Source organism: Dermacentor andersoni, chromosome 6 (assembly GCF_023375885.2).
Source record: "Dermacentor andersoni chromosome 6, qqDerAnde1_hic_scaffold, whole genome shotgun sequence".
NCBI classification, from domain to species: Eukaryota; Metazoa; Arthropoda; class Arachnida; order Ixodida; family Ixodidae; genus Dermacentor; species Dermacentor andersoni.
The window spans coordinates 90,864,912-90,892,583 of record NC_092819.1 but is presented as its reverse complement, the minus strand read 5'-3'; the positions used below and the strand labels follow the sequence as shown (position 1 = coordinate 90,892,583).

Here is a 27,672-nt window from a genome sequence, read left to right as displayed (position 1 = left end):
CGCAACGACGAAAAATACTATGGCGGCGCTGCGATAGCATCAAGGTCGAGCCGTTGGAAACTTGAGATTCTGCTCGGCGGGGTCGTTCGACGAGACGGTCATTAGAGGAAACGCCAGTTCACGGGATTGGCCAGTCGTTTCAGCGGGTGCGAGAGAGAAAATCTGGGGGCGTTCGCGCTTGAAATTTCTCCCTTTGCCTAGGTACCACGGAGGAGCAGTTTCTTTGGTCGTTCTGTCCCTAGGCGTGCCCTGGCGTGCCGGCATTTTGCCATGTGTCGGCTGGCGATCTGTGCGTCGCGTACAAGCACGGTGCGTACAAGTTTTTCTCGTGCGTCTCCTTGGGTGTTGCTGGCGCAGTGCACTGGCGCGAACGATTGTTGTCGTTTGGTCAGTGGTCTCCCGTGAAGGCGAGTATGATATGGCGTTGCCCTGTCACTACCAGTGTCACACGTATACTTCTCATCGCGATCGGCACCGATCCGGATCGAAATTCTCGACTGTGATTGGGTCTCTCGCTCATTTTGTCCAAAGAAGGCAATCACGACCGCGAAATTCGATCAGGATCGGGCGTGATCGCGATGAGCAGTGAGCCGGAACACAAGATACACACACAGCGCACACTGTCAACAATTTCATTGCGAAAGCATTGCGACCTTTGAAGATTATAGCATGGCACTAGTCACTTGATAGATATAGCATATATTACATATATAGCAAAATATATAGCATCTTCACAGTTTGCTCTGTGTGTGCTTTTTCGTTCCTTGCTTGTGCCCCTGTCACACTGGTATCTTACCGTCCTCGCGAATTTTTCCATGCGTCGAACGCTTCGAGAGGGCTCAGTTGCGCGTTATTAAATTGCCATAATTTAAATATTAAAATACTACTAACTTGTAGCGTGGGGTCTCTTTTTCACGTTTCTGTGTCTTCGTCCGCTTCCGCTGCTGCCTTAGTATGTCAAACGGTAAACTTCTGACTGCTGTTGCAGAAGTCTTGGCGTCACAAGTTGGCGGCTGGACGTAATAATATTTATATTAAGTCCAGCACGCTTAGGCCTCCGCCACTCCAATCCTACGGGCCATCCTGCTTCCAGCTTTGATCTCCCCACTACCCCTTGGGTGTCCTGGGGATCCTGCGCCGCCTGCTTTATTATAACCTCAGGTCCTCTCCTGAGGCCTCCGGTTGCATGTGCCCTCCTGGAGCAGTGCTTGTAAAAAATCCAATCTATCGTCGCGACTGCAAAAGCGACCCGCGACAACAGTCACAAAAAGCGACAACACCAGTCAGAACCTTGCCTGTCGAACCAAGTCATTCTCACCTAATTATTTAAATGATTAAGCGACTTCTGTAGGTGTCGGTCAATGTCATATTAAGCGACTGGCGAATTTGTTCCCTTTACTGGACGGATCCTGCATCTCGGCATGCATGTTGTAGCTGTGTATTCGTATAGATGTAGGAGCTCGGTGGGAGATCTATTAGTGCAGGCAGCATGCGCTAACACCATGTGGCAGATACTGCTTGATGATTTCTAGTATATCATACCCGCGCGCAGCTATCGTGTGCGCCACAGCCCTTATAAGTTATTTGGCTCAGCCATAAGTTCCAGCTTTGCTCCGACACCACGTGAGTGCTGGTTTCCCATGTCTGTCTGTCCACACAGTTCTTTAAGCTGACAATGACCGCTGTCATCATTGATTTTCATTTTTCGTTGCCAGGATCGTGATCCCCATCTTCACATTGCATTAGTACAAATAATAAGAAAACTTTGACCACTATTGTCACCACTTTGATTAAAGTTCAGGTCCCTGCAATAATGTGCATTTCACTCTATATCTATACATTTCTTTTCTTGGGAGTTCTTCGAAAGTATATTTTTTTCACTAGAAGGTTGGTAACAATGGGCACCTCACCGTCATGGGCTACCAGTTTGGTGCAATGTCCCACTCATTATAAAAATCTTATAGATGGATCGTCATTTGAAGAAAACCAATTCTTTAACAGATGGTCCATTCTGCATTATGGTTCTACCTACCTGTCTTCTACAAGCTATGCATTCACATATGAAAGAACTGTATATAATGATAGTGATGAAGCGGTGTATCTGAAATAACCTTTGACATCATCACAGGAACTTGGAAACAGGTACCACATAGTGATAACTCTGATAATCATTAATCATGTCTTATACATGGCTGGACATGTTTTCGTTCGCTTCTGGCCTTCCTTGGGTCACATGATATTTTCTGTACCTCACAATGAGACCTTAAAGCATAGGCATCTAAGGCTTTCACCTTAAAACGGAAAGACGCAAAATTGATTGCTTCAATGTTGCTTCCCATGAAAATGAACTACGTGTACTTTGTTTAATTTATTCACTTGAGAAATGCACATATAATACCATCCATGTTAACATAGCAGCATAGACGGTGACTATGTGGGGGGCTCCGGGGCCCGAGCCCCCTCCGGAGATTTTCAGGGGGGGGGGGCTGAGCCCCCCACCCTTAAAAAAAAAATTGTAATCTTGGTCCCCCACTTGATTAATGGCTAGCGTCATTACTATTGTAGTGTTGATAGCTCAGATATGTTGAAATAATTTTTGCTCTTCAAAATGAGAAAACACATGACATTGCTGAACTGTGGCTGTTCGTCAACTCTTGATATTAAACAATAGAGAATCGTCTTACCGCCCTCAAATAGTTTGTGCGCGGTTTACAAGCTGGAACATACATTCAACTAACTTTCTCCTCAAAACTTAATAACCGCTTCTCAGAATTACAATATTGAAAATTGTTCATGGCAGAACAGCCCTTTTTGCATCATTTTGTGGAGTCTTGATAATAGCAATCCCTTGCTATTGAAAGTTGTAACATTCTTTTCATTAACATTGAAGTTCGAATGCTTTCAAGTCCTTTTAAATAAAAAAATAGGAGGCTTGGGACATTGTGGTATAGGGCCTATCCAGACATTTTTAAACTGCTAGAATAAGAAGTTAACATTCACGAATGTTTGTACTGAGAAAAAGGTACCGAGTTCGATTTATCTAAGCAGTGGTTCATACACACCTCTAACACCACCCCAGGAGGAGCCAGACACTGCCAAATTTTTTCCAATATACCCCCCCCCCCCCTCCTTACTTTCTCCCGCACGCAAGAGGTATTCGCCAAATGCCAGTTAGGTCGGAAGAGACAAAATAGAAAGGCGTCTTTTTGCGCCTCTTGTTCATCGAGCAATGTTTCAGAAAAAATGAGGACATACAAGGCACTGTTTCCAACTAAATCTTTTATCCAAGAAAACCAATATACAGTAAACTACCACTTGAACGTCACTTAAGCAAATTATTCAGCTGTACGAACTTTTTTTGTATCCCCCATCGAAACCCCATTCAACCCAATGCAAATGCCTTTCAGTTTAACAAAATTCAGTACAGTGGCATTTCAGTTCTGTGATCATATTCTGCTACATCATCATCATCATGATTTTTATTTTTACCACTGGATACAAGGTGAAAAAGGGAGAGCCGGGAAAAAAGCCGAAATCTCTTCGGCTTGACAAAGTTCCGGTCTCCCAGACAGGCACGGAAGCGGCTGGTGTAGCAATACAATTACGCATAAAGTGTGGAAATAAGAGTTTTTTAAACACAAATACATATAGAAATTTTCATGTTATTACATGGAAACTAGTTGTAATACAGTTGTGTCAAATGACTCCCAGTATACAATTATAATCTGTTATCTTGCATATTATTATTTAACACAGACTCAGTTGCATATATCATAGTGGACTTGGAAGCACCGAACGAGTACGGATGCTGATCAAATTTTTTCTGATCGCACAGATCGTGCTGTCGAGGACCGGATTCGTCGACGCAGGGTCTGAGCATGCACTGCATCAGGCCTATCTACTGCTACCTCCGGCTGTCTGCCCTGCTGGCTTCATCGGACAAAACAAGTCGCAGGAAGCTGTACCACGTGCACTGCACTGGGACCACCTGACCAGCACGGTGACGTCGACGGAGACATCGTGGCACCCGGATAAAAGCAGCAGCCTTTTCGACGTTCCCTTCAGTGGACTTGGAAGCACCGAACGAGCACGGATGCTGATCAAATTTTTTCTGATCGCACAGGTTAGTGACCAGCATTTAGTCTCTTCAGTTAGAGACAACGGCGTAACGTTAACGGTGCTCCCAAGTCCACAATGCTGTGTTGCTATTTTGCGGGGTTGTTTTAATGTTGTCCGCTTAATGTTACTAACATCCGGAGACGAACAAAATCCAGGCCCTTACTCTCATTCAGATGAATGTTCGCAGCGGGAACTAATGAAACACATTCTAAGAGAACAAAAGGAAACGAACAAAACACTGAAACAACTGTCTTCAAATATCAAGCATGTGGAGACAATAGTTGCAGATTTGCAAGAAAGAATGACAGTTATTGAGAATGAAAGGGGATTATGGAAAGAATGCGAAGACAGGATAGTACACTGCGAGGAATCTTGTAAATCTACCATGATGCAAGTAGAATTTCTGGCATCAAAGGTCGATGATTTAGAAAATAGAAGTAGGCGGAATAACCTAGTAATTTATGGATTAAGAGAGAGCTCTGATGAAGATGTTAAAACACTTGAAGAAGAAGTGCACGGTATACTTAAGAAGATCCTAGGAATAGAAATTAACTCAATAGAACGAGTTCACAGAATTGGTACAAAGCAAAGCTAAAGGACACGCCCCGTTATTATCAGGCTATTCAACTTCGCTGAGAAAAACAAAATATTATCAAGCTGCTTCAAGGTGAAAAACACCCGGGTTTCAATATCCGAGGATTTCTCAAAGAAAGTATGCGACACACGTGCTAAATTATGGTGTTCTGCAGTAAGTGACAAGGCGAAAGGGGCAAAGGTATCTCTGTTATTTGATAAGCTAAAAATAAATGGCAACACCTTTATATGGAATGAGTGTGAGGTCAGAAGAATTGAACTATCTAAACCGAAAACTTCTGCACACGCTGGCCCAGCAGCTTGCGATGGCACGTGACAACAACGTACGAAATGTATCAGAGTGTTATCACTGAATGCGCGCAGCGTAGTCAATAAGTCCAGCCTACTTGAAAGCATAGTTGCAGCCCATCAACCGCACGTTATAGTCATCACGGAAACCTGGCTTCAGGAAAGCGTCCAGGATTCCGAAGTGTTTCCACCTTCTTATCGGCTCATACGGAAAGACAGAGAATTGCGGGGGGGGGAGGTGTAGCTGTCGCAATTAAATCTAACATAAAATTCACAGTTTTAAGCAGCATACCTGACCATGAAAGCGTATGGTGTAACCTTACATTTAATGGAAAAAGCATATTTCTGGGTGGCGTATACCGACCTCCGAATGCGCCCCCTGAATACCTAGACGTTATGCATGATTACATTGCACAACACACTTATTCACGTTCCAATATTATTATCACGGGTGATTTCAATTTACCAGGAATCAATTCGTCTAATCTTTCGCACAACAGCTCCGACGCAAAAAGTGCTGAATCACTATTGTTCATGTCATTTACCTTCTCTCTAGACCAGCTAGTTTCCGAACCGACTAGAATAGCTGGTCAGTCATGTTCTGTGCTTGATCTGATGTTCGTAAGCAGTCTATTTCAAAATAACACATTAAACGTTGAAAATAGCATTTCGGACCATAAAACTATTGTATTCTCCTGTCCGATTTTAGGAAACTGTGAACGCGTTAAGCCATCGATTGCTGTTATCAGGGATTACACAAGAGCGGATGACAATGCTATCTCAGAATATTTAAACGCCTGCTTTCTGCAGGTTTCATTACTTCATGACGTAAATGAATTATGGTTACGTTTTAAGCATATTGTACACTTTTGTGAAGAAAACTACATTCCCTCCAGAAAGAAAAGAGTGAACAGAGAACATCCTTGGGTATCGCGCGAAATAATACATTTAAAACGAGAAATTAAAAGGAAGCGCAGAAAGAAAACCACACGTGACCTTCAAGATCTCGTACGCTTATTACAAGATAAGATAAACATATGGCCAAGGAGCGTTTTTTCACTGTTACTCTGCCTTCTTACACAACGAATAAACCACAAAAATCCTGCTGCTACCTATCGAGGGAGTGGCACACCGTATCGCAGATTACTGTTTCAAACGAGACGATTGTTCAGCCTGACGTCATAGCAAGCAAATTTAATGAATTTTTTCTATCTGTATTTAACAGAACTACATTATCATTTCGAGAATCCAATGCCTGAAATAGATATCGACCAACAAGGAATTCTTCGACTCTTACAAAAACTGGATGTAGAGAAACCCTGTGGCCCTGATCTTATATCAGATGCATTTTTGCAAAAACATGCAGTTTGGACGTCAAAATACTTATACGTAATTTACAGGCGATCTTTGGAAGCTTCAGTGATACCTGACGACTGGCGAAGGGCCAAAGTAATACCTGTGCACAAATCTGGCTCTAAACTCGACGTAAGTAACTATAGATCTGTTTCATTAACATGTGCATCCAGTAAATTGTTCGAACATATTATTTATAAGGCCATAATATTGCACTTAGAGAATAATAACCTACTATACAGCCGGCAACATGGATTCCGTTCAGGTCTAAGTACTATTACTCAGTTAGCTGAGTTAACCCATGATGTAGCTACCACAATAAATAACAGAAGCCAAATAGATGCCATTTTCTTAGATTTTTCAAAGGCCTTTGATGTTGTTCCTCATCCAGATCTTACTACTAAACTAATTGCCATTGGTGTACACGAGAAAACAGTATCATGGATCAAGAACTATCTCGAAAACAGAAAGCAATGCGTAGCTGTGAATGATATTACGTCTGATTACGTCAACGTTTTTTCTGGTGTTCCACAAGGCTCGGTTCTTGCGCCCCTCCTATTTCTGATCTACATCAATGATATTCGTTCATGCGTTCAGCCGCCTATTCGTCGATGATTGCGTAGTGTACGCAACAGTGAATACCAGAGAGGATCAGGTAAAACTAGATGATTCGTTAGCTGCTGTACAAAATTGGTGCAACATTTGGGGGATGAAACTGAATGCATCGAAAACTACCAGTATCTCCTTCACTCACAAGAAAAATGTGCTTCAGTTTACATACACAATAAACAATATATCACTAAGAAAATACGAGGAGGTCACATATCTCGAGGTCACTCTTACAACGAAATTAAATTGGGAAACTCATATAGATAACATATATGACAAGGCCCTAGGTAAACTACATTTCTTGAGAAGAAAACTTAGAAATACACCTCCTAGTGTTAAATTAAATGCATGCAAAACCCTCATTAGACCCTCTTTAGAGTATGCTTACATTATTTGGGCCCCGCACCAGAAGCATTTCACCGAGAAACTAGAACGCATACAGAACTTAGCATTGAGATTTATATATTCACAATATTCACGTCAAACGAGCATTACGAACCTGCGCGTCAAGGCTAACATTCAATCACTGGCTCAACATAGAATGATTTCCAGATTAAAATTTCTATACTTACTTTATCACGGCTCCTATCGAATACCACAAGCAACATAAATTCAAGCGCCATTCAGACTTTCTGCCCGAACCAACCATAATAAATCAATACGACACCATCCCAGCCATAATAACACTCACAAGTACTCTTTATTCCCACACGCCATTTCCCATTGGAACATACTACCCTCCAGAGCCGTAAATTGCCCATCTGCCAACGCAATTATTGACAGTATTGAGAATCTGGAATTCGAATGGTGATATTACCTGTATTTCATATGCAGCCTCTGTAGATGCATTCTTATAGTAAACGCTGTTTCTCCTGCTTCCCGGGCGGCTCATTTAAACAGTGTATATATTTATTGAGTGTGTTCTTTTTTGTGTGTGCTAATGCTCTTTGTTTTGGATACACTAGTTTCACTTTATTCTTTTTTTGTACTGTATTCCATGTTGTAACCACTCATGCATGGGCCCGACGATGGCCTGCAATATTGTAAAATAAATAACTAAATAAGAATGCAAAAGCAATATATGTATACATATATATACATACACACACATACATATATAAATATAACAAATTTCACAGAAGTTTACAATAAACACAAGTTAAGTTACCATCAGGAAACATTCTATTTTTTTCAGAAATTATTTTACATACTTGCAAATATATATGTGCATCTATGTTAAAAAACATAAAAAAAGAAAATCTGCATATAGGCTGCTGCTTTCGCGACAGACATCACGGCAACGTAGCCCAGGGCGTCATCACATCCTTGAATTTTAACAAACGCGAAGACGCCCTTTGCAGCATCCAGTTTACAACACGAAACCCTGCCACGTGGTTCGGGCACAATCACTGCAGCGGAAACCCGGATTCTAGGAATAGTAGTTACAAGTGTGAATGTATAAACAAAACAAAAAGCTTCTACTTAACATTGATACAAAAAAATCTTCTGGCGTCGATGCGATACCCAACACATTCCTATTCCGGTATGCCGAGTGGTGCTCTAAATTCTTATGTGTGATTTTTAATAAGTCGTTACAACTATCCGAGTTGCCTCATGACTGGAAGTTTGGAAAGATTGTTCCAGTGCCAAAAGGAGGAGACCCATCGCTGCTTTCTTCCTATCGACCCATTTCTATACTCTGCAGATGTTCCAAACTTCTTGAACACATTATCTTTAAACATCTAACAGCTTATCTTGAGCTTCATGGTTTTCTTGACCCCAGGCAGCATGGATTTCGTAAAGGGCTTTCAACTACTACTCAGCTTATAGAAACCATTCATGATTTCGCAGCTATTCTGGATGAGCAAGGGCAAATTGATATTATTTTTCTAGATTTCGAGAAAGCGTTTGACCGGGTATCACATACCAAACTCATGATAAAATTGAAACCTATACTTAAAAATGAGTCCCTTCTTTCTTGGATTCAAGCATACCTTGCTTCGAGACGACAAACTGTAAACATAGACGGAACACATTCACGTTCAAGACCTGTACTATCCGGAATCCCACAGGGATCAGTGCTTGGGCCCTTATTTTTCTTAATTTTCATCAATGATATTGCACAGGAATTGCCAGTTAAAATAAAATTGTTTGCTGACGACTGCGTTTTATATAAAGAAATCCGTAGTCCCGCTGACCAATCGCTGTTAAATACCTCGCTGTCTACAGTGCAATCATGGTGCAGCACATGGCAAATGAAAATCAATGCGAAAAAAACTGTAGCGATGACCGTGACGCGGAAACGACACCCTTTAAACAACCGGTATTCGATCGATGGGCAAATTTTAGACCGCGTGACAAGCTATAAATATTTGGGTGTAGTTATCAGCTCGGATTTAAAATGGAATGAGCACGTGTCATACATAGAAAAGAAAGCCATGCAGAAGCTTGGTTACTTGAGGCGTTGCTTAAGAAATTCACCCCATGAGATAAAGCTACTAGCTTACAAAACTTTCGTCCGCCCGATTCTTGAGTATGGGTCTGTCGTCTGGGATCTACATAGCGATATTAACATACAAAAGGTGGAAAAAATTCAGAGAAAGGCGATAAGGTTTGTATTCAATTCCTTCAGCCGGTATGCATCACCAAGTGCTATGCTCGAAACAGCAGAACTGGTTACCCTGCAAAAACGGCGATTTAAAGAACGATTAAAGTACATGTATCTGCTCTATCATGGAAAATTGGGCATCGACAAGGACACGTATACCGAGCCTCTAACTCGTCGATCAACTCGGTCTAGCCGCGCTAAGCAGCTTAAAGATTACTACTGCAAAACAGAAGCCTTTAGAAATTCATATTTTCCCCGAACCATTAGGGAATGGAATGCACTTCCTGCTGCGGTGGTTGCCTGCGACACCATCGAATCATTCTTAAAGCTGCTCAAAGAAATTGTGTAAATGACCGGGGTACATACCTGCCCTCCTTTCCTTTTTTTCTTTTCTTTTCGGCTTGTCCTTCCACATAGCTGAACGCACGTGTTTTCTGATGCTTCTGCCACGGCTACAAATTTGTACACACTACCACATTATATTTCTCTGACAGGATGTATGTTCTGTAATCGTTTACCACGAATGGTATGCTTATATTATTCTAGTTTAGTTTTTCTGTCTCTTAAGTGTTTGTGAACTTGGCGCTAAGAGCAGTTTACATTTCCTTCTGGAATAATTTCACATTGTTAGCGCTAATTGCTACGTTTTCGCAAATGACACGCTGCTTATATTTTCAAATTCAGTGCTATTTCATTTTGCTCACGCTTCACACCTTGTACTCAGTCTTGTTCGTCATGTATGTAACCACTCCTGCTTAAGGCCTCTAACCAGAGGCTGGCAGTAATCTTGAAATAAATAAATAAATATAAAATCATCGTCATGTGGCCTTTTCAACAATGCGTCGTACTTGATAGATCCGGAGAGTCTGCTGTTCTTGAAGAGCCTTTTATCGGCAGAAGCAATGAGGTGTGCAACAGACATGGACAAAGTGTATGGAGTCTGAGCATTTCACTCTTCAAAAGTCTGCGGTACAGTTCATTTCACTGCTGAACCAGTTTTACTCATGAAACTTCACTGCCAACTGCACTGAAACTTGAAAACAAATAGTTGCAGCAAAGCAAGCATTTTATAATTTTCAGTTGAATAAAGAATTCGACTTTCGCCATTATTTTATTTATTTATTTTATTTACAATACTGCTACTCTCATTTGAGAGCGTGGCAGTTGGGCGATACAGTAGACATGTATATGAATACGCATTTAGGCAGAACAGTTAATTGAAAAAAGGAAGAAAAAAGAAAACAATTGCCCGAGGATGGTAATATAAGAAAGAAGCTGAGTTTAGAAACAAAAATGCAAGTTTTCACATGACAGTTAATTAACATGATTCTGGCAGTTAAGAACACGTAATTAACTAGTTTATACATAAAATAGGAGCGAACTGAAAGATAACACTTAACGCGTGAAGAAATTTTAAAGTTATGTGAAGGGATACGCTTTAAAGCATACACTTTGAGAGCGAGAAACACGAATGGAAAAAGAAAGAACAATCTAGGCAAGCAATCAGCAGGAAATGGCAGTTATAACAATTATCTTAGGACTAGCAGTAGTACAGTAATGAAAATTTATTTTGGGAACACAGTGTACCATATGTCCACATAACGACAATCAAACAAAAATGGAAAAAGAAAACTGGGAAGTCGAAAGCAACACAATGCGAAATTTCTGACGATGACACGTGCGATGATAAATTGTTTTATTTACGCACTGCAGCTTCCACTTGTGAAGTAAATTCGGACAACGATTCGATGGCGGTTATAGCAGGATCAAGTCGGTTCCATTCAGCAATTGTAAGGGGGAAGAATGAATACTTAAACGTGTCATTGTTGCATGTGTATTCTGTTAAAGTGTGCGCATGTTTGTTACGTGTTTTTCGAGCCTCAGAAAATGAAATGTACCTGGACACATCTATCTTATAGTTATTTTTTAGAAGCTGAAACAAGAACTTCAGGCGAGCGTATTTTGCCCTGGTAGATAGCATTTGCAATCCAGACTGCGTTAGAAGATTAGTCGGTGAGTCAGTGCGTATATATTTGTTGTGAATGAACCTTATAGCCTTTCTTTGTACTGCCTCTAATTTTGTTATGTTAGTTGTTCTATGAGGAAACCAGACTGTATTTGCATATTCGAGAACCGGCCTAACGAACATTGTGTAGGCCAGTAGCTTCGTTGATGTTGTAGAGAGCTCAAGGCTTCTTTTGAGGAAGAATAGTTTGCGTAATGCACCTGCCGTGATATTTGAAATGTGTTTATCCCACCTGAGGTCTGAGGTTAATGTAACTCCCAGGTATTTATGTTGTTCAACTTTAGTTAGTGGTATGCCGTTAATCTCATATGTAAAGTTAGATGGTCTTGTTTTCCTTGTTACGGTCATGACCACAGACTTTTTTACGTTAATTGACATCTGCCAATTAGAGCACCATATAGCTAGAGTGTTGAGGGATGTATTAAGTGCGATGTTATAGTTATAATTAGTGATTTCACTATAGATAACGCAGTCGTCGGCGAACAGTTTTATATTACAACCAATGTTAGCTGTGATGTCATTAATATAGATTATTAAGAAGAGTAATGGCCCAAGAACTGAGCCTTGGGGAACTCCGGAAGTAACGGTGACAGTGTTAGGTGGCATTTTTTCGTAGGTTACAAATTGTGAACGATTGGCTAGAAATTCTTTTATCCAGGCTGAAAGGAGCCCTTTCCCAACAACACTTTCAACTTTAGCGATTAATTTGTTATGGCATACACAATCAAATGCCTTAGATAGATCAAGTAAAATCATGTCAGTCTGGCCGCGGTGATTGATAGTATATGCAAGATCGTGGACTAGTTCTGTTAGTTGGGTTATTGTTGATAAACCACTGCGAAAACCATGTTGGTAGGGAGACAAGAAGCCAATGCTCTCTAGAAAAACCGTTATGTGCTTTAAGATTATGTGCTCTAGAAGCTTACAGGATGTACTAGTTAATGAAATGGGTCTAAAATTTGAAATTTCTGCTGTGTCGCCTGATTTATGGATAGGTATTATCTTTGCAATTTTCCAGTCGTTCGGTAGCTGTGAAGTCGTGAGTGATTTACGAAAAATTATGCCGAGGTATCTACTGCACCATTCCGCATACCTTTTCAGAAAGTCGTTAGGTATGTTGTCAGGACCGCTGCCTTTTTTAGGGTCAAGATTAAGCAGAAGATTAAGTATGCCAGCGTCCGTAATGTGTAATTTGCCAATGCTTACGCCCTGTCTCGTTAGAATGGGGGGAATAATGTTATTGTCTGTAGTAAATACTGATTGAAAAAAAATGTTATATGCGTTGGCTTTCGCAGTTTCTTCCTCTGGGCTTAAGTGGGACGCTTCTCCATCATTGGTGCGAAAGTGCCTCCAGAACCTTCCGGGATTATTAGTAAGAAAGCTCGGTAACCTTACATTAAAATAATATTCTTTTGCTCGTTTGGCTGCAAGCTTGAATTCCGCGATGGCATTAGGAAGTTTCGTCACCCTGGATTCGTCTCCTCCTTTAATTTTTATTGTTCTACGCAGTCTTTTCAGACGGCGCTTTGCCTGAATAACTTCTTGGGTTATCCAGGGATTATTTTTTGGCGGCCGCTTGGTTTTAGTGGGCACGTAGTTTGTGACGCAGTAGAGGACGATAGATTTGTACTTATACTCGCCTATTATACTTTAATAGGCGAGGGAAAATGTATAAAATTATGCGCTAATAATATTATTTTTGTGGTTACCGCCTTATTTGCCTAACAGGAAAAGTTTGAAGTATGAATTATTTGCAGCCTCGCAGAGGAACAGTGGCTGGCAGCTATGAGGCCGTGGGCGGGGCTTCGCTGCATACTTAAGTTGCATCCGACTATAGTTTCGTTTTTTTAATTACCTCTAGAAGAATTATAGAGAAATATATATTTGCGGAACAATCACATTTCTTTTGGATCCCTCGTTTACTGCTCTACCAAGTGCCAAAACTGACTCTTATTGTTATTTGGGAGGTTGTGTAACGATGCGTGGCCGCCAGTCCCGTGCAACCGCATAGAGCGCAGGACGCTGCGGCTCTAGACATGCTGCACCCACCGTGAAGGTTAGAAAAAAGCCCACATAAGCACAACAGAGAAGTGGCAACATTAGGCGGTTTGACCGATAACTGTACAAGCGTCATTCAAGACACACGGAATTGCTCCCCACTTCTGGCGGCGTTTACAGTAACGAACGGCACACGCGTTATCAGCATGATAGCATTGCCTGTTACTTTCCTGTCGGGAATGATAACGCGCATGCCGTTCGTTACAGGAAAGTACCGGGCTCGCCGCGTTAAAGAAAGGAAATGCGGACAAGCAGATGACGATTATCGTTGTGTGGCAAAAGGGTGTAATTATGCTTAAGAGTGTATGCTAGCCACCATGCCCTTAGTATAAACATATCTTCTCTGTAAAAAAAAAAAAGTTTAACACAGTGATTTTCGTCTGGTGACAAAAAAAAAAAAAGTCGCTTCCAAAGATTGTGCGCATCTATAGCCAAGCCGATCCATGCCTAAAGCTTCCCAAAATGGCCGACTGCATCGTCGAAATCGTTAATACACTCTAATCGTTCACTTGATTTTTCGCTGCATTGGAAATGCAAGCGGTTAATTTCGCCGAATGAAATGTCTCGACGCTTTTCAGCGCCCGTCTCGTGCTTCTGAAAAGAGCTTGCGGTATTGGCGTGAACAGACAGGCAAGTGCACGTATTTATTCTACAGTTATTGAACAGTTACTTATCGATACATCTTGAAGTTAGCCTACAAGCTGTCGTTAAAAGTTCCGTCTTTCAGTAGACCTTGTGCAGCATACTCTCAGCTCAATACGAAATTCTTGACTGCGTTCTCGAGTTTTGTTTAACGGTAATGAGAAGGAGTTAGATAATGCACAGAGGCAATATTTTGTCTGGTCTTGCAGGAGTCCCAGGTGCTTTTTCCGGCGCGTACACTGTCGCAATCGTTACACGTCTGAGGAACCAGACTGGCGGCGCATAGGTAAAGCCGGCTGCCAGTGCAAGCCGCAGTCCCCTACATTGTCGCTATAAAGAGGAAATTTGTACGTGTACTAAGTGTACGCAACGTTTCTTTGTTTAGTATAATTTGGCGGTGCCTCCAGCAGACAAAATGTGGATCCCATACTGCTCCGTCGGTTTGGGCTCGGCAATGCCTCCGCGTGGCGGGCGCGTTTAAGAGAAAGCTTTAGCTCGGGTGTTCCAGTCTAAATACATGTAAACGCACTATTAGTTTTTCTCGGCAACCACTGCACCAAATTTGACGAGGTTTGTTACATTTAAAACAAAAGCTTAGAATCTAGAATTTCTGCTGGGTACACAAAAGATTTAAGCGAAACAATTGAAGCAAAGCGGGGCATGGTGCTTTCAGTGCCCAATTTTTATAGAACATGTAGTTTTCCATTATAAAGGGGACTGTAATGCGATGTCTTTAAGTAGGGGGTTGTCTTATATTCAGAGTCGTCTTATGTTTCAATATGAACGGGAATGAAGTGTTACGCAATTCTATTAACGAAATTTACCTCTGCTGTTTAGTTTCCATATTGTGCGTAGAAGCAACAGTGCGTGCACTTACAGCTGCTCAGTTTATCTTCAATGCTGCTCTCATTTTGTAGAGTTCATCACTTGTGCATGTGCAACACATTGGCGGAGGCAATACGAACTGCATTTCTTACTAGCTGGACAAGTCAGAATGACAATGCACCTTGGAGAACAAGACTCGAATTGTGAAAGTCTGGTGGTAAGTCTGAATTAATATATTTTCATTTATATTTGGTGTTCACTTTCCAGCGCACTTTCTATCCTATTGAAGAAACATTTAGCCCCGTTTGGTCTGTTTTTTGAGGGCCTTACATCAGGCCCCCTAGCAAGCTTTAGCTTACACTGCAATTTAAAGCTTCTTGAGACCCGAATACAGCCATGGGACATAATTACTTTTCAAGCTGGTTATTATTGCCTCCAGGCATGTTACGAACATGAAAGATGTTTTTTTAATAACATAGTTTTAAATAACTGGCATCTTCTTTAAATGTCAGTCATACGTAGACAGGCTAAGAGCTGCATCTCCAACAAGTGAACATCTCATGTTCGCTATGGTAAAAACTGTATTTCATTGCCTGAACACAGAGGTGAAGATGGAGTTATGTGTAGTAGACTGTTACTTGGCTGCTGCATCCTGGATTTTCATGCAGACATGATTGCAGAACATGATTGCATGATACAGCAGACATGATTGACCAGAGAGGTTAACAATGTACAGCTGCTTGCGGTGACCAAATGCACAGCACCATCAGTTTTGTGCCATGCTATAATTCTATCAAAACCGCCTAAAATTCTTGCAGCTTTTTAAGAAAGGATTAGTGGCACATAACAGTGTGCCTTTTTTTTTTTCCTGTTTTTTGAATGTATATTTTGCTCCCACATAGCTGATGTGACTCAAAGGTTTATAGTCCTGAAAGCTTGTTTGCTTTGTTATGAATGTTACCAAAAACTTACGTGTGCAAGCTTACCTCTGCCCACACTGAACGCAGACACAGTGAGTTTATTTAGTATGGAAAGCTAAAACAATGTAGTGGCTGCACTATTGTTATGAATCTGTCGTAGTGATAGATGTTGCTGATTTTATGTAGTGCTTGTTTTCATCACTCAGGATATCACCCAAAATGCTAAGAGGCAAAAAAAAAATGTATATAATGTTCACAAGATATGGTTATGGGACGAGTAGAGACTGGGTGATGGCAGCCGATTGAGGGAAGGAGCTCGCCTGCGGATCTTGCAACCACAAGAGGTTCAAGTAGATTTTATCGCATTAAAGTGTAACAAGTGACTAGAAAAAAAAAAGCCTGGGCATGTCATCAAAAGATACCACTGGGAACAAAAGTCTATGGATCTACACGCACCATGAAATACCCAATTTTTTTTCTTACTTGCCATGTTGGCATACACTGGTCCACAGTAAAGTTGCAGAATGGGGCGGGCCCTCCATTTCATTCCTGCTTGACAAAGTTGAGATCTCTTAATTCCACTCTTTTTAACTCCCCAGAATGCCATGAGTTGTACCATTCCTCCAACTTTAAATGAAATTCTTACTATACTGGCTCTTTCAGTATCTACCTATAGGTCACTATCTCTGCCGTGGTACTTGCCAACAAAATGGTATTGTACTTATTGTGAAATTCTGAAGTACTGGAGACTGTTCCAATGACGAGCTTTAATTGCACCTAAACACTAAGCTTTAGTTGCCAAGAATGATTCTATTTAGCAAGAGCATGCTTGGACTATGACACAAGGATGGAGGCCAAAAAGTTACTGCCCTTCCACTGCTGCGAAGTGGGGTGCAAGCGAAACTTGGGATCTGCGGCTCTTTGTAACTCCTCACGGCGAGGGCGGCACGTCAACGTCGACCCCTTTCTCAGGTTCCCGGTGGCATCAATCAAACACTGCCTGTTCTTTGGCCAAAGGCACAACACGTGGCCTGCTCCCACTGCTATTCCTTCAACACAGCCTGCTCTTCGGCAGAACAGACCAAACGCAGCCTCCCCACCTGAACTGGTGTGGGAAACTGTGGGTGTCAGGCGAGCGAACACACCCTTTCCCTCCTCTGGAGGAAGGGGACGCCCGTGATTGGCTCATGCCTTGCGCTGCTTCTACTTACCCACCTTAAAGGCAGCGTTTGATGAACTGACAGTGGCTGAATCGCTTAGCATGGTGGTCTCGCAACCCAGAGGTCGGTGGTTCGAATCCGCAGCCTGATAAGCAATTTCTATTTTTGCGCAGCTTGGGTTTTTTCGTGCGGTAACACCGACACCAGTGAGGCAATACAAGCTTCTGTTAAAAAGGTCACAAATGGTTGCATCTTATGCCAGTTCCTGTTCATGTGGACATTCAGTGTTATTTTTCACTGTCAGAAGTATCCTTGAAGAAAATAGGGGAGGGGGGCCAACAAAGTATCAACACTAAAGAAGCAACGTCGACGTACACGGTAGTTGAAATAAATCGATGATTAAATGTTGATTATGCTGTCATGTACGACGCACAAATTGTGAGATGGATCTGGCGACCTTCAAGCTCACCTGTCAGCACTCTCATTGGCCTGTTGAGCATGTGTAGCGTTGGTAAAATTAGCATTTCCTCTCTTCAGCGTTGACTGCTGCATTGTGGCGTGGTGGAGCACTGCCATTACGAATCCCCTCACAAACTTATGACCTACCAAGCTGCACTAAGACCAGTGCACCAGTTTCACGTCTGTGCGCACTCAAGGATGACAGCACGCATTGCATGCGAACTCAGATGTGCATACATACAAATTCTTGATTACGTCTCTCATTGTACTGTTACACTAAGGTACGTTTTAATACTGCATAAAATTACTGCTTAATTTGCACATCACATAGCATTAATTATAAAAAATTCAGCATGTGCATAATATAGCCGGCTATAAAGAAAAAAAGTTAGAGCTCCTTCCAACATGCTATGTTTCGCAAGCTGTTCCAACAATGAAATAGATGATTATACAATGGTGGCCGCTTTTCATAAGTTAGCTTCGCTGGAATACATCTGTGTTAGTGGCAAAGCATACGAATTTGGTTTCGTGTCTTGGTGAACTGTGCAAGCTATTTCCGGCCCAAATTTCTTTTTAAAGAGTTGCACGCATTCATCATCCTATTTTAAAGTTCAATGCAGAATGAAGGTGCCTCCCTGCAATCTCCAATTATCATTGTCTTGCGCTAGCTGATGCGAACTTGTGCTTTCATATTTCATCATCTCACCTAGTTTTCTGTCATCCTTGACAGAACTTCCCTTCCCTTGGTCCACTGGTTATCTACCCTATGCATTACATGGCCTGCCCAGCTTCATTTTTTCCTCTTAATGTCTACTAGAATATTGACTATCCGCACTGCTCTCTTCCTGTCTCATTGTCATTTATCATTGTATTGCTCTTTGTACGGCCCTTAACATGTTCTCGAGATTCTTCGTTAACCTCCAGGCTTATGTGCCATACTGCATGCTTAGAAGAACAACGTGTCTACCAAGTTGACATTTTCAAATTCCCTGATTTTTTCAGGTTTCACAGAACTTTGTTTTATGTCAAGATGGGCTGACACCATGTCACCTGATGCTGTCACTCTCTGGTAAGCATGTTAAAAAAATAAAAACAATCCAGTTTGAACAGTAAGGAGTAGTGTTTATTTTATTCAAAATAGAAAACTGAAAAGAGGTGTTTGTAAAATGCACAGCTACTAAAATATCTTCGAAAGAAACTCGGTGCCCTTTTACTCTGTGAAGGATGACCAGCAAAGCTGCGTACGTGGGCCCCTTAATGGTGAACTGCACCTCTACCGTGGGTCGGCCTGGTATTGCACTACCTATGGTATTGGCGCACGTGTGGCGAGTGCTTAAAGCCTGCTTCATCTCCGCCGCAGGTTTGACTGGCATTTCACGACCTTCGGGATCAGCCCACATATGGGGAGTGCTTAATGCTTGCTTCACTTCTGCCTCGGGTTGGCCTGGTATTGCACTTTCTTCGGGATCGGCCCACCGTATGAAAAATTGTTGGTCTATGCGCGGATGCGATCTGCCAGATCCTCACCATAGACAGCTTCACTGTAAAAAAAGTGGTCTAGCTCACGGCAAATAGTCAAACATTTTAAAATGCGAATAAAAAGAGATGATACAAATAGCTCTATTTGCTTTTGTATGCAACTGATAGCAAGCTCATTGGTATCATCCCAAACTTTGTCACATATGAGATTCTCCAAGCAACTGGAAAGTCAACCTCAACTGTCCTGACATACTCTCAGCCTGCGCATAATGCCTCAGTGTTGCATTTCACTGCTTTAAGGGGGTTATTTTGGTTTGGATGTGGGTAACCTGCATCTTAGCATCAGCCAACACTTTGCTTTTTGAGCGCAAGCTCCTTCAAAGAGGCGGCGGCACAGTTCCTTTCCTGATCATTCCTCAATGCAATGGTCCTTCCTATTCTTGTCCTTGTTACGCTGCGTGTTCGCCCCATGGATGAAGCATCCTTTTGGTCAGTTGTACAGTCAGATTTTTCAGACTCCCTAAGGGCCGCTACAATGTCCGAAAAAAAAAAAATGAATGCATGTCTTTTACTGCCCTTAAGGGCCCAAATCGCCACAGGCACGTCCGAAAAAGCTCTGAAGGTCTGCCAGTACACTTATTAGGCATATAGGTGCTTGCACTCTGACAGGAGACGGCAAGTGCACGCGAGTCTAACAATATATGTACTGCATCCCATACACTTCACCGCGTAGCATCACTGTGCTGAGGCAAAGCTGCCTTTCGAGGACTAGCAATATGCAACGCGCCGTGCTTTACGAGGATTGCAGAGGCAGAGTGGGTACCTTTGCTGACAGCGGTGAATTCTTTCAATGAAAAAGACAGCACCGAATGTCAAGAACCGTAATAGCATACGTAATAGCATAATAGCCTAGCGTTCCCGCCATGGTGATTACAGTGGCCAGTGGATCTGCGTGTGAGAGTGTCAGTTCAAGGTGGTGAGATAACACGGCGGTGTTGGCTTTGATTAATGCCATATCAAATCTGCAGTTGCAGCACATTCGGAGTGCGGATCAATGGTGAATATCTCGCCAACAGTGGGGACAAATTACTAGTGATTGAGGACCTTAACCGAAAAAGTGTTAGAGTGGGTTTGAAGATTAATATGCAGAAGACAATGTTGAATAATTCACATCGCCAGTCAGCCTCTAGAGTCTGTACAGGAGTAAGTCAGTTGCTCGTAAGGGACCCTGATCATGAAAAGGCAATTTACCTAAGAATAAAAATGGGGTGGAATGCATATGGCAGGCATTACCAAATCATGGCTGGGAGCTTACCACTGTCATTGAAAGAAAAGAATTAAATTATGGGGTTTTACTTGCCAAAACCACTTTCTGATTATGAGGCATGCCGTAGTGGAGGACTCTGGAAATTTCGACCACCTAGGGTTCTTTAACGTGCACCTAAATCTAAGTACACGGGTGTTTTCGCATTTCGCCCCCATCGAAATGCGGCCGCCGTGGCCGGGATTCGATCCCCATCCTCGTGCTCAGCAGCCGAACACCATAGTCACTGAGCAACCACGGTGGGTGTCACTGAAAAGAAAAGTGTACAACTATTGCATTCTACTAGTGCTAACTTATGAGGCACACATTAGAATCGGGTAAATACCGTAATTAAACTTTGTGATATATGGTTCTTGCTTCAAAAGTTTCCTATGGCAAGCATAAATGGGAGTTGTCGACACGCGATCACACGTGTTGAATGCATACATTGTTTCCTAAGCATCGCCGAGCTAGACGTGCTGCCACTAAAGGGGTCGCTATTGGGTTCACCATAGGGGTCAACAGCGAGTCACTGTTCCAAGTTCAAGTTATCCTGTGAAGGCCAATTTTACAATCAAAATAAGAGATTCGGGACTGTAGAAATGTATGACTGCCGGCCAAGACCTTTGGCCAGGATTGAATTACCCGGAGTCGAATTAACAGAAGTCGACTGTACCATATGGCAGTGGACTTTGCAGCAAGAATGTATCTCCTACTACACATAGCAGAATATTGGCATGCTGCAGTGCTCAGTGGCTACAGAACAGTAGACTCCTATTAATTTTATCCCGGCTGAAAGTCCCAGCCGACACACGTGCATTTCTATAGGTCCAAACTTCGGTTATTTTGATACTAAAATAGGCTTTCACCCAATAATTCCAACTTGAGCAGTCAGCATGCATGCTGACCCCTACAGTGAACCCAATAAGCGGCCCCTTTGGTGACATACCTTAGAGGACAGTAGATGTGTGAAACAGACTTTATCTCCTGCAGGAAATGCCTATTTTCTGCCTGCCCAGGAGGAGCTTCAAGCAATAATCACAGATCAAAACGTCTGATTGTGGTATTCACCCATTTCTAATGTGCCATCTTTAACAAAACTTGGCGATTTTCGTATGCTTTACCGCATAACACGGATGTATTGCGGCGAAGCTGACTTTGGAAAATTGGTTGCAATGTGCAACACATTGGACCCTTGTCCGTTTTTTTAAAAACAAAAATTGTGTGCGCATTTGATTTCTGTTTCATTTTAGGGGCTTTTGTCCTTTCTATGCTAGTTAACACTTTGGACACACAGACAGCGGGCGTGTGTTTCACTCTGGGGCATGTTAGAATCTGTACGTAAACCATGGCAAATAAATCAGTCATGTGTGTTGGCATTTCTTCTGCATCTTCTTAAATTTGACCCACCAGATAATTCAATCTGTTTCGTCAGTCCCGTCAGAGTCGAATTAACGGAATGAAGTCAACTGCATTTTGCTTGCTGCTCAGAAGTATGAGCTTGAATAAATAACATAGCATTTCAACACGTAGGACATAAAGGAGACAAATGAAGTGCTGCAACATGTGCCAACTTGCCTAAGTTAGCACTATATAAGCTTGAACCCAGATGTGCCAGCTGCATTAAGGTTGTGACAAAATGTAAAATCGCATGTGTTGGAGACTCAGTAGGTTGGCTTTCCTTCTTGAAAAAGTGTTGCAGAGTGCCTGTTAAGGATTTACTGATTGATGCTGTCAAACTGTCAACAAGGCTGCCAAAAAATTATTCTTAATACAACCATTTCATGGACACAACAAGGTAACAAATTGTTTTGTGTGTGAAGCATTAAGAGTATATTCGTGATCAAATATTGTTCTTAAAAAGTGACCTCAACGAGACAGCACACGAGACTGCACAAGATCTAACTCACCGTGTGAGCCCGGACTCCCTCTCGGCAGGATGGGCAAGCGAGTGCGATCCCCTCGTCACAACGATCTCACCCAGCATTACAAGTTAGTCAAGAGAACCATGCCGCTACCGCACAAAGCACCCAATAAAGCACAAGAAGTCACGTACAGGTGGCTTCAGACAGGCACCTACGCATGCCCGGCCTTCCTGCACAAAATCTTTCCGGACGTGCACCCTCACAATGCGTGTCACTACTGTAAGGATATAGCTAGCCTTGATCACATGCTCTGGGCTTGCCCCCTGGTGCCAGGACCACCAAGGAAGAGTGGCACCGAGCTCCACACAGCTCGGACCTTGAAGCACAGCTCTGGGCTGTCCATCGGGCCCGCGACGCGGCAGAGGGGCATGGCCTCTCTGTTCCGACGTGGGAGTGGCCCACTGCGCACTAATCGCACGTACCGACGGATGTCAAGAAATTTATTGATCCATCCATCATCAAAGCAGTTGTCAGAAAACATTCTGCAGGGAACAGCTAAAACACCATGCATTTCTCATTATAGTGATATTATGTATGCGTGAGTTTAATAAATAGATAATTTGCAGGTGTGTGTATGGCAAATTCAGATGCTAACTTCACCAAAGTCATAAAAGCACACAGCACTCTACTTAAAAGGAATCTGAGCATTTGGCCACTGTTGTGTCACTAATGTGCACTGTCGTAGCCGTCTTCATTACCAAGCAGAAATACACCCAACAAACTATTTTTCGGACATGCATGAGAATTCGGGTACCCTTGCAACACTGCCACGTACCTCAAAGAGGCAATTAATTATAAGCACAGCTGAAATTTCGGATGCTGAAATGCTTTGCCTTCAAAGTGCGGAAGGCACAACCATTGTAGAAAGTGTTGTATAATGCCGGTTTTCAAGCGTCAACTTTGCTGCAATATAGCTTGCTACGGGAAGAGGCTTATGCAATGTATCGTGGTGGAGCATACCAGCAGTGAAAAGGGGCCATTGTAAGATGGCATGATTTACATTTTTTTATTTACACACATACATACTCTCTCTTGTTACAGCACAAGCACCAAGAAGCCTGATAAGTGTTGTGGTTGGTCTACAAAATTAAGAAAAATTATGGGGTCTTACATGCAAAAACCACTTTCTGATAATGAGGCATGCCGTAGTGTGGGACTCCGGAAATTTCTACCAACTGGGGTTCTTTAACGTGCACCTACAGTAAATTTAAGTGCACGGGTGTTTTCGCCTTTTGCCCCCATTGAAATGCGGCAGCTCTGGCCGAGATTCGATCCTGCGACCTCGTGCTTAGCAGCCCAACACCACAGCCACTAAGCAACTAGGGCGGGTACAAATTAAGTTCCTTGCCTACCCAAACAAAAATGTTTGCAACATGATGTGCGTGGTATACCATCCTTGGGAAGGCAAGCTTAATTGGTTGCTGTTGGCTTTGTGTCTTGCTTCACTCTTGAGCAGCACTTACTGACTGCACAGTAATAATAAGCTCCACCAAATGGCTAGATTACTTCTGTACTACTCCAAGTGTTCCAAGAAGACTTTTGGAACACGAAGTAGAAAAAAAATTTCTGCTCCTTAACTGCTCCAGAATGTCAACTTTGTGCTTGAAACCCTAAACTGTCTTGACCACCACTGAGGGGTTGATCTTCAACATCACTTATATACTTAAGATAAAATCTTGAGTAACACTTACTGGTTGTCTAAACATTTTGAAATGGTTTCACAGGTTCTAATTTAACACTTATATGCACTTTTTAAAACAACAGTGAATAACGATTTCGGTAACATATTTCAGTATTCTACAGTTGATTTGGAGGATTATGCGCCATCACTGGTCTGCAATTATGGAAGTTTAGAGATAAAAAAATGGGGGCAATAATGCCTACGTTTTACACATTGTCATTGTACAGAACACAACCTATGCAACTTGCTATAAAACTGATTTATATAGTATTTGAAATTACCATAAGAGTATGTAAACAGCTGGGGTTTCATAGTTCTAGGTTCTTGTTATGTTTTAGACTAGCAACTCCCTTTAAATGGCAGTAAAAGGCATGCATTAATTTTTTTTTGGACTGCCTGATTTTCTAAATGTTTTGTTTTTGCAGTCCTCGGGGAACCACCCATCGCCACCAAGAAAAAGCACTTTTGACTGTAGCAGTAATCAGTGATTCGCCTAATTGGCAAACAGTTCAGGATGCCAAACAGCCTCTTGACAGCTGTACCTCTGACAGAAGGCACTAATACACAGTGCAATGCACTGTTTCTGCACTCTAGACTGTGGGATTCTCATCCCGTACCTTGGGTCAAAGGAACGACAATCACAAGGGCATTTATTGCACCTTTCATAAATCAATGCCTGCTAGCCGAGTTGCTATCCACAAAACATGCCGATGGGCGTGCGACAAATCGCGGAAGTCCGACTCACCGCGACCGGATAGCGAGCGAATTATGTTCGCCCCTTGCTGGATCCCAATGCCTGGTCGTTCACGCGTACGGTCACGCGAACGGTGGCTCTTTCGCACAAGGCCTCACGAGACGATCTCGCAGAAGCATGGATCGGCGCACGGGCGGCACGTTTGTGCTGCTTGCCGTCCCGAACCAAAGAGGAAACGTGTTCTCCCTTGCGCCCCCAAGTAACCCTGCCATGAGGCGGCGTTAGCAGCGCAACACTCGCGCCATCTCTCGCGTGGCCTGGGGCCCGCGGCGAAGCCGCAATGCAGGAGACGGAAGCTATGCGGGAAAAACAACATATCAGGGGACGTGTGACAGTCGCGCATCCCCACAAGACAAATGTGATAAGAGCTGTATTATGTGACCTATTATAACTCCGTGGTGACAATACAGACAGGATATGCAGGGCATGTAGCGATGAGATCAGTAGCAATGGAATGATATCACCAGTGTACAGAGCGCTAAATTCATTCTTGCTCTGTTACTGATAATTGAGAACTCCATCAAATGAAAAATTAAGAGAAATATCATGTGTGAAGGAATACTACTCATCATATCTATTGCAATTATTCTCGGACAGCATTCCCTCTTTCTTGCTTTTATTATTAATGCATTTATATAGTACTGCTCACCTGCTGTTCCATGTGTTCCATCGACACATATACGATCAGTTTCAAGCCTCTTGAAAAGCTCCTGTTGTGGTGTGGTCATGATGACTAGCATAAGATCTCTGTCATCCAAAAGGTCCTCATTTTTTTTCTCTAAGAAAATGTCACTTTTTGTCGGGTTGTCCTTGGTGTTTAATGAAGAGCAATGGGTTTTCCTTTTCACTATGCATCCTCTCAACCCAGAGTTGCATGCTCACATAGTCATTATCGTGCAGCCGCTCGGTCTTCGAGACTCTGGCATCCCTCATTATTTTGCGGAGATCCTGCTTGCTTAACAGGTTAATGCGGTGGAATGTCTCATCCACGTTGGACCGCACATTATCCAGTACTGCATCCATGGACACGCCTTCTCGCAGCTTGTCTTGAGAGAGTAGAGAAAAAGTGTATATTAGTTGAAGCATAAGTAAAAATTACCGAGCACGCAAGGAAGTGAAATGGGCACTGATGAACATTTTTAATATCATTATTTAGAATTCCTTTAATTGAATAATGAGTTACATTGACTTACAAAAACCTTTTGCAATGGTGTGTGTTAAAATAGTTCAAGCTGTCGCAATTTTTGTTCTTTTTAGGTCAGCTCTTTGCAAGGACATGGTGCTATGCAGCCTTCAGCTGCTGAAGAGGCAAGATTACATTTCTGAATTACACTACACGATTACATTACATTTGAAGAGGCAAGATTACATATTTAAGTGTTTCAATGTTTGGTGTCATTGATAAACCGTCATAGGGATTATCTGCACCAGTGTTATCAGGTACGTAAGTGAAGAAATTTATTGTGTGTACCAAGTTTACAGCTAGGTTGCCAATTTCATCCTTCACTGTTGGTAACCTTGTTCGCACAAGACATTACTGAACCATTGTAAAAGCATTGCACTGGACTGGACATGTGCAGATTGTGGTTCAGATCCTACCCAGGGCAAAAATGTCTTCCACTTTTAGTTCCTTTACTAAATATTGCCATTGTTATCAATTTCTATCCTACAGTTAGAACTTAATTTTCCAATTACATTCCATAGCATAAGTTATTGCCACTTCCATAGTGGCATGCCACCATAGACGGGCAAAACAGTCTGCAATCGAAAACATGTGCAGCATTTCCAGATTAACTTAAATATAAACATCACTGTTACTGACTGAATTGATGCACATAATTTGATTAATGTCAATATAAAAATTGTCAATTAAAGCTTTCAGCAATTATTTTTAATGGTTGATTTATCAGTCATCCATCCATATTTACAGAGCAGACACACCTGTGAACGTATGCTTTGAAGGCTATGCAGTCATGTGGGTTTTTGAGTTAAAGGTATTATTTCAGTCAAGTAGAGTACTGACTGGACACTTGAAGCTGTTTTACAAGTTCATGTCTAATACCCCTGTCACACGGCAAATCTAATGTCATTTACAACGAATGACATTCGCTGATAATGCCATTTCTTTGGTGTCACACGGTAAAACGTAAGGACATTTACGAAAATGACATTTACAAACAAATCAGTTCGCCAAACTCATTCGCATTCGTTTGGAACTGAATGTGTATCCTCGACACCACGAGTTTACCAGTGTTTCGCAAACAGTACGTGCTTCTTTTTTTGTTTTAACAAAAAATCACTATTCTATCCATTTTATTACCTAATTATTGCTTTAACGACATTGAAGTCCATCACATAGGTAAATACAGAAAACTACTCTCAGTCCAGTGACCAGACAGCCATCTTTAGCTTTCGCTGCAGCAGTCGTGTTGGTTCTCACCGGAGCATCGGCCGCGGCCACTTCAATTGACTTGGCATAAAAGCGTGCGCGTTTTTTCCTGTGGCACGCGCCAAGAATGAGGATATTAGAAGCTCGCATGCACATCAGAAAGGCGATGACATGCAACTGCCCTTCTCGTACCACTTTAGCAGATGTAGCGGACGCGCCTATCGTTCTCTTCGCCCTGTTGCTTGCCTTAGCTCGACTCGACTTCGTTGGCAATGTCGACAAGTTAGTAATCGAACACTACGGTTTGAAAGCAATGATCACATATTCTAGTAGAATTTAGCATACTGGAAAATAATTATTGGACAAAAGTGGGTTTGAGGCGTGTCTTTTATTTTTTTTTACTCTCGTCATTGTCATCATTTTCAAATGACATTAGTTTTCGCCGTGTGACAGGGGTATAAGCCTAATTATCGTGATCGT

General features: G+C 42.2%; 2 protein-coding genes across 24 annotated transcripts in view; one reads left to right on the top strand and one right to left on the bottom strand.

The window, feature by feature from the left end:
• The first annotated feature begins 85 nt into the window (after positions 1-85).
• Positions 86-27,654, top strand: LOC140218990 (uncharacterized). 16 transcript variants are annotated; one of them, XR_011895232.1, is made up of 7 exons: positions 89-407; positions 3,836-4,123; positions 6,402-6,486; positions 12,893-12,969; positions 14,234-14,285; positions 15,278-15,339; positions 18,664-18,768. XR_011895232.1 is itself a non-coding variant. In XM_072288815.1 (6 exons), exons 1-6 carry the CDS (start codon positions 271-273, stop codon positions 22,346-22,348), a joined length of 564 nt encoding a protein of 187 aa, XP_072144916.1. In that variant the 5' UTR covers positions 86-270; the 3' UTR covers positions 22,349-22,776. The 16 variants fall into 16 exon arrangements, 7 of the variants coding, with proteins under 7 accessions (XP_072144916.1, XP_072144914.1, XP_072144915.1 ...); XR_011895229.1 differs by having other exon boundaries at positions 93-407; positions 15,215-15,339; XM_072288815.1 differs by lacking the exons at positions 6,402-6,486; positions 15,278-15,339 and adding an exon at positions 22,308-22,776 and having other exon boundaries at positions 86-309; positions 18,664-18,730.
• The window catches only part of LOC140218989 (uncharacterized), a 35,452-nt gene continuing 33,108 nt past the window's right edge, over positions 25,329-27,672 (bottom strand). For all 8 annotated transcript variants that reach the window (XR_011895222.1, XR_011895223.1, XR_011895225.1 and 5 more), the window contains one exon: positions 25,329-25,849. The gene's annotated coding sequence lies outside the window, so the exon portion shown is untranslated. The remainder of the gene's footprint in view (positions 25,850-27,672) is intronic.